Source organism: Eretmochelys imbricata, chromosome 2, assembly GCF_965152235.1.
Source record: "Eretmochelys imbricata isolate rEreImb1 chromosome 2, rEreImb1.hap1, whole genome shotgun sequence".
Classification (NCBI taxonomy): domain Eukaryota; kingdom Metazoa; phylum Chordata; order Testudines; family Cheloniidae; genus Eretmochelys; species Eretmochelys imbricata.
The window spans coordinates 223,893,828-223,901,170 of record NC_135573.1 but is presented as its reverse complement, the minus strand read 5'-3'; the positions used below and the strand labels follow the sequence as shown (position 1 = coordinate 223,901,170).

Sequence of the window (7,343 nt, the reverse complement as noted above, 5' to 3'; positions counted from 1 at the left end):
AGACTGGGGACAAGGAGTTTGGAGTGTGGGAGGGGGTATGGGCTTTGGGTGCAGGCTCCGGGGTGCAGCCAGAAATGAGGGGTTCAGGGTGTGGGCTGGGTATGAGGGGTTTGGTGTGCAGGAGGGGTCTCCGGACTGGGGCCAAGGGGTTTAGAGTTCTGGAGAGCGTCAGAGCTGCAAAGCCAAGATAGCAAAAAGGCAGAATAAGATGGAGTCTATTCCTCCATTTGCTGTGGGCCCAACTTTTTTTATTGGGCGGGGGGTGGGGGGGGAGGAAGGTACATCTTAGAAAGACTGTGGGGTGGGTGCAGCTGCCTCCATATTCTGGATCCCAGCTGGGGGAGGGATTGCTAGGCTGGTCGGTGGAACGGGTGCAGCTGAGCTGTGTGCTGTGGGGTTGGGTGCGGGGTGGGGTTTGCTGGGTGCTGAGCCAGGCTGTGTGTGATGGGGGAAGGGTGGTTGGGCGCTATGCGGCTGGGCACTGGGCTGTACCTGTGTGTAGAAGAGTTGGGTCCAGGGTCAGGCTGTGTGTGTGTGTGGACGGGCTGGGCTGGGCTGGGCTGTGGGGGGTAGGTGTGCCGCCAAGCCACGCTGTGCAGTGAGGAGTTGAGTGCGGAGCCGGGCACAGCGGGGAGAGGGTTGGGTGCCAGGCCGGGCTGGGCGGAGCTGGGCTCGGCGGAAGGGGATTGGGGGCCGGGCCGCGGGAGGCGGGTACCGGCGCAGCAGCTGGCTCCGTAGCCGGCAGAGGGCTCGCTCGGCTCCTCCCGCCCCCTAGCTGCTCCGCGGCGCCGCTGCCAGCAGCACCCGCCCCGGCCGGCGGAGGAACGGGGCGGCCCAGTCCGGGCGGCCGGGCTCGCTGTGGCTGCGCGGGGCCGCGGCCCGGGCCGGCGCCGAGGATGCCGCTGGGCCTGAAGCCCACGTGCAGCGTGTGCCGCAGCACCTCCTCCTCCATGTGGAAGAAGGGCGGCCAGGGCGAGATCCTCTGCAACAACTGCACGGGCCGCGCCGGGCCGCCGGGGCCCGGGCCCTTCGCCACCACCTCGGCCGCCGCCCAGCACAGCAACGGGGGGGGCGGCGGCGGCAAGCAGGTCAGGCTGCCGGGCACCCGCTCGTGCTGCGAGAAGGGGCCGGGGTCCCGAGGCGGGGGCTCCGTGGGGGTTTACACGGGGCGTGACACCGCCACGTCGCGCCTTCCTGCCCCCGGCGGGCCAAGAGCGGGGCCCGCTGCTGCAGCGCCCGCCGCGGGGCCTCTCGGGGAACTCCCGCGGGTGCCGAGCTGCGCGGGAAGCCTGGCAGCCGCCGCGCGCGCGCCCGGGGAGCGAGGGGCGTCGCAGTCGGGCCTAACCCGATTTTTATGGCGAGCCCATTTACTGAGTGTGTGAACGGTGACAGCCCGTAACACGAACGCTCCTTCCCCCGCTTTCTCGTTTCATTGTCCGCCGGACAGAGCAAACAGGAGATCCACAGGAGGTCTGCTCGGCTGAGGAACACAAAATACAAATCTGCGCCGGCTGCTGAAAAGAAAGTTTCCACTAAAGGCAAAGGGAGAAGACATATTTTCAAGTTAAAAAATGTAAGGTGACTGTGGCTATAATGTCTTGTGCTCATTGTAATTATACTGGCTATGGCTTGGTCTAAGCTACTACTTATGTCACTGGGGGGGTGAATAAGCCGGCCCCTGAGCCACATAAATTACACTGACCTAAGGGCTATGTCAGCGGGAGAGCTGCTCCTGCCCGCACAGCTACCGCCTTCTGCAGAGGTGGATTTATTATGCCCACAGGAGAATTCTCTCCCATCTGCATCCAGCCTCTTCACCAGAGGCGCTGCTGCTGCGTTAGCGCAGCTAAGCAGCTCTGGCACTTCTAGTGTAGACTAACCCGGAGTAATGTGTTCTGCCACTCCTGTTGGCACACAGCTCTGGTGTTGCAGTCTTCTCAAAGCAGTGTCCCAACATGTCAAGGTAATCCAGATCTGCAGAAATATTTGTCATTTCTCCAAAGAATTGCTCCTTTTCTGCAGAAAACCAAATTAAGCCCAAACTGAGTTCAGCTCAGCTGTCCCAATTTCTGGGTCAGTCCCTTCATTTTTGCCAGGGTGGATAAAAATCAATGCCTTAAAAATCCAGTTGCCTTCTTTTAAAAAAAAAATAATTTCAGTTAAATCCACATTTATTTTTTGAAAATAAATCTGTAATTTAAAATCCAAAATAGAAAGTGACAACCTATGATAATGCATTAAATTATTATAATTTAAAATAAATAATATTGAAAAATATATGTCTGCTGTTAAGTTTTAAATAAAGTTGAATCATTGAACTGGTGGAAAACACTGGCTAAGCATCTGGAACCAGAATTTGCTGAAATTCTAAACTAGCTTTTGGCAGCAGTAGCCTCTTCTGCAGTTGCAGAGAGAATATTTTCTTCAATTCAGTTATTCAGCTAGTTCAGTTCAATATGAGGTCATGCAAAGTTAAGAAACCAATTAGAAGTTGAAAAAGCAGGAAGGCTTCTTTTCCTCTTCCAATCTATTAACAAAAACTGCGAGATGATGAGATCTGCTAGTTCTAAAGTCTTGGGGAACACAGTGACCACAAACAAGTCAGTTAAATTCTCTAACTACAGATCATACTCTCCATGTTTTGTATTTACAATTGACTTTTATTAAACAAGTTTTTACAAACTTTTTTTCTTATAAATCTAACACATTTAAGGTAGTTTTATTTAATAAAAAAAATATATTGTTTTTGTGCATTTGTAATTTAATTTGAATTTCCATCCCAATAGAGTTTGACAGCAATTGCAAGTTAAAAAATATCATCTAATAAATGCATTATTCACCATTTTCTAACACAATAAAATGAATAAATATAAGTTAAGCTATATAATTAATAATCTTCCTGGTTAGCAAAAAAGCTCAAAATTTAGTGTACAGCGTGTATTTAGTTGCCAATAACCATGTTTGAATGGTTGCCAAGCAAGAATCAACCTTCCTTAAGTACAAATACAAAACAATTTAAATCAGTTATTTAAACAAAGGTTTCCTGCTTGCTAATTTAAATAATTATTAAAAATTGCTTTGATTTAAATTTAATCCACCCTGATTTCTGATGACATGTGCATTTGACCCTGTTGTGGTTTCTTTTGCAACTTCATTCGCGCAATCAGCCTTTAGTCAGGATAGGATATGGTTGCAGTATCAGGTACACAGGTTTGGATTGCTCCTAGCTCTGAACAGTGTAAACAAACTTGCTCACGTGTCTCTGTGTAAGGGGTCATTCTGTCTCCTGGTTTGAACTGAGTTCTCAAGGGTCCTGTGCTTTCTTCTCCTCTCCCCCGCTTTCATGTTTAACAGTAAGACTGATCATTCAAGTTTATAACCAGCCTTTCTCTTTAAGACCTCATTTTTGAGTTAATGAACATTAGTGGGGTCATTGTCTCAATTTTTATTATAAAATGGACATATTTAGAAAAATTCTAATTTCTTGTCCATTCTTTTTTATGTGAAGATTGTGCTTTAGTATCTTAGATTTGCTAGAATTTTCTTTCCTATTTCTCTAGAATACAATAACATTTTCTTCATGAATTTTTCTACCCTTGTAACTTCTAACTGTTTTTATGTTGTTGTTTATTTAGCCCATCAAGGCTCCTGAGTCTGTATCCACTATAATTACAGCAGAATCCATCTTTCATAAGGTATTTATGGTTTATACAGAGCAAAAGATGATATTCCTCTAAGACTTTCAAAAGTTATCGCGGATAGATAGTGAAAAGACTTTATTTACAAAAAGTTTTCTTTCTTTTATGAACTGAATTCTTGGGGAATCCCAGCATCAGTGTGTTGTATCATTATATTGCTGCCCCCAATCATGGAAAATTGTTTACCCCAGAAGTTTTAATCTCTTTTCTCTCCAGAGGTTAAGCATTACATTGTGTAAAGAGAGCCAGCTTTTTAATTGGAAAAAAAATTGCAAAAACACACTTGTGAATTTATGAAAAAGTGTCAGCTTTCACTGTTACTCTGGGAACCAAGCAAAATTGACATTTACTTTCAGCAGTAGTTCAAATTAATGTGGTGGGTCCTATTTTAAGTAGAGGGCATATATTGGTGCGTCTAGCACATCTACGAAAATAAATGTATGTTCTCATATTTTCTTCTTTAACAGGATGCCTAAGTTATTTTATTTGTAGCAGTGTCTATATCTGGAACAGTGCTCAATCATATATAGTATTTTTTAAAAACTGAGGGTGTTCTTTATCTTTTTTTTTCCAAAGGGAAAAATCAAAACCAGTATTAACTGATAACTTATTTATATCAAAGACCGGTTGACGCTACCAAAAACCTGTTTGCTGGCTAGTTACTCTTTGTGCTGCCATGTGTATGGAAGGCCTTGGTCAGTAATCCACAACTTCTGGCTCTAGAGTCTAGAATCACATGTAACTGTTGGGGACAGCATGTAGACTGGCTCTTGTGGTGCCCTGAAGAATTGTACTCGTGTTAATGAGGCAGTGTCCACTTCTGCAGGATAGAAAAGGAGTACTTGTAGCACCTTAGAGACTAACCAATTTATCTGAGCATAAGCTTTCGTAAGCTACAGCTCACTTCATCGGATGCATGCTGTGGGTGGTGATGCACAGACCATACTATGGGTGAAGAATAATTCAGTTTTACAGCATCCCTTTCCCTTGGTTTGAAGGCTGAATTGTTGGAGCGCTTGGAGAAGGGTGCAGTTTATCATTGTGCCTACAAATAAATGGTTTAAGGGAGGGAAATTTGGTATTTAAAGCATCCCTGAAGAAAGCTGAGGAAAGTTCCAGGCATTTGCTAGTAAAATCAGGTTTTTTAAAAAGTAATTATCTGTATCTCTTCCAGGGAGTGTACTATCAAATTGGAGATGTTGTTTCAGTGGTTGATGAGCAGGATGGAAAAACATACTATGCTCAGATTAGGGGGTTTATTCAGGACCAATACTGTGAAAAGAGTGCAGCTTTAACATGGCTCATTCCTACCGTAGCCAGTCCCAAAGACTGTTTTGACCCTGCATCCTATATCATAGGTAAGCGCCAAGATTTCCTATCATAACCTGTATACATGGCTACACTGGTACAAAAAAACCCCTTGTATAGACTATGCCTAACTGTGGTGTAGTTTACAGAATACTTCGTTGTTCTCCCTGACCATCATTCATGTCGTTTTAAGGCCCAGATCCTGTGAACACAGGAATAAATGTGTGTGTGAGTAGTCCAGTTTAATTGAATGGGATTACTTACATGCATAAAAATAATCACAGCCTTGTGATTATTGTTGTGGGCTTGTGGACTTAATTATCAGAATCTAGCCCTAGGGATATTAGCCCTGACTGATAAAGTAGGCAACATACTATACAGGCGTGTGTGACAGTTCCAGAACAGTTTCTATTACAAACATCAAGTATGAATATATTTGAGAAAAATGAGCTGGACATGCAGTTCAAGCACAGAGAGCAGCTAAATTCATTACATATATTTTTTTGAGCTCTACTCATAACTACTGGAAGAATGCTTCAATTTGAACACAGAATGGAACAAATTTTAAAAGTTTCCGATTGAAATAGTAGTGTTCTCAGATATTGCTGGCTGTTGTTCCGTTATATATAATGTATAAAGCTTTAAAATGTCCTCCTTGGGGAATTTTGCGCCACTGTGTGTGCGCAGATTTCATGTGCCCTGCAGATTTCTTTGCTTCCCCACAGAAAAATGACTCTGACAGGGAAGCAAAGGGAGGATGCAAGAGCAGTCATGTACCATTCCCTAGCTGCACAGGTACATCGTTTCAGGCACCCGGACTAGCTGGTGGAGAGGTAAATCACCGCACGGCTGGGGACACCCAGCCAGTGGCTCCTACCCTGAGCTGGGATCAGCTACTAATCCCAGCTGGGCTGCAGGCAGGAAAGGACAGGACTTCCTCTTCCCCTGCAAGGAATGGCTGGGGCTGTATCAGACCCACGCCCAGAAACCTCCCCCAGCTGCAGGAAGCTCAGCATCCTCCCCTGCTTCCTGCTCCCATAGTTCCATCAGCAGCAGGGGGAGGGGTCACTGTAGAGGGAGCTGCTCCCCATCCACCCAACCCTGTATATCTGGACCTCCCATACCCGGGCACCACCGCCAAGCCTCATCCCATACACCCAGAACCCTCCTAGCTCTCCATACCTGAACCCCACCCCACGGAACCTCAACCCCTGCATCTGGAGCCCCCCTGCACCCAGACTCCCTGCCTCTGGACCCCCACTCCTGTACCCAGACCATCCCCCACTGAGCTTCCTGCACTCAACCCCCCACCCTGATGAGCCCCACCCCCTGACCAACCTGAACCCCCACCTAGCTGCACCCAGACCCCCCTGCGGAGACCCCCACACCCAGACCCTTTTGCTGAGCCCCAACCACTTTCACCTGGAAGATCCTGCAGAGTCCCATTGCCCCTGCACCTGGAACACCCACCACCACCACCACCAACGAACCTCTGTGCATCCAGATCCTCCCCCACCTAGACCCGCCCCTGAGCTGCCTTCACCCAGATTGTCCCACACAGAATCCTCTAACCCCTAATCCTGCCTGATTGAGCCTGCCTAACCCACACCTGGTGTGCCAGACCAGGCCAGGTGCAGAGGGGCAGGGCCCCAGAGTGTTTCTGTGGCAGGCCCAGGCCTTGTACTGTGTCAGGATCAGTGCAGCCTCACCACTGAGTCCGTGTCCCGGGGGAGGGGAGATGGAGAGGCTGCAGGGTGATCTCCCACCTTTGTACAGCCAGTGGCCTGTGTGCCCCACTCCATGCTGGAGCCTCTGCATTTATTTATTGACAAATAAAACTTGCAGAATTTTAAAATATTGTGTGCAGAATTTTTAATTTTTTGGCGCAGAATGCCCTCGGGAGTAAAAATGTTACTTTGTTTTTTAGGACCAGAAGAAGATCTTCCAAGGAAAATGGAATACTTAGAATTTGTTTGTCATGCACCTTCAGAATATTTCAAATCTCGATCGTCTCCCTTCCCCACAGTTCCTACTAGACCAGAAAAAGGCTATATCTGGACTCATGTCGGACCTACTCCTGCAATCTCCATCAAGGAAACTGTTACCAACAACTTATAATCTTTGTTTGAGTACCATTTAAAAGTATATTAGTTGTATTCTCAGCCTTCATCTGTACATCTATTACAAGAATTTTTTTTCTAAAATGTTTGGTTGGCCATATGGATTATGGTGGTGGTGATTTTTTTAAAATTTCTGACTTTTGAAAGAAAATTTTCTTATTTGATGCTTCTGTTTCCCTCCCTTGCTCCAATTAAAGCCACTTGTTTTGTCACCGTT

The 7,343-nt window shown here is 46.8% G+C and overlaps 1 protein-coding gene across 1 annotated transcript; it reads left to right on the top strand.

Moving 5' to 3' along the window:
* Positions 1 to 775: 775 nt before the first annotated feature.
* GATAD1 (GATA zinc finger domain containing 1) lies at positions 776 to 7,343 on the top strand. The gene is made up of 5 exons (XM_077808105.1): positions 776 to 1,088; positions 1,448 to 1,573; positions 3,636 to 3,695; positions 4,873 to 5,056; positions 6,934 to 7,343. The coding sequence occupies exons 1-5, from the start codon at positions 897 to 899 to the stop codon at positions 7,122 to 7,124; spliced, it is 753 nt and encodes a 250-aa protein (XP_077664231.1). The 5' UTR covers positions 776 to 896; the 3' UTR covers positions 7,125 to 7,343.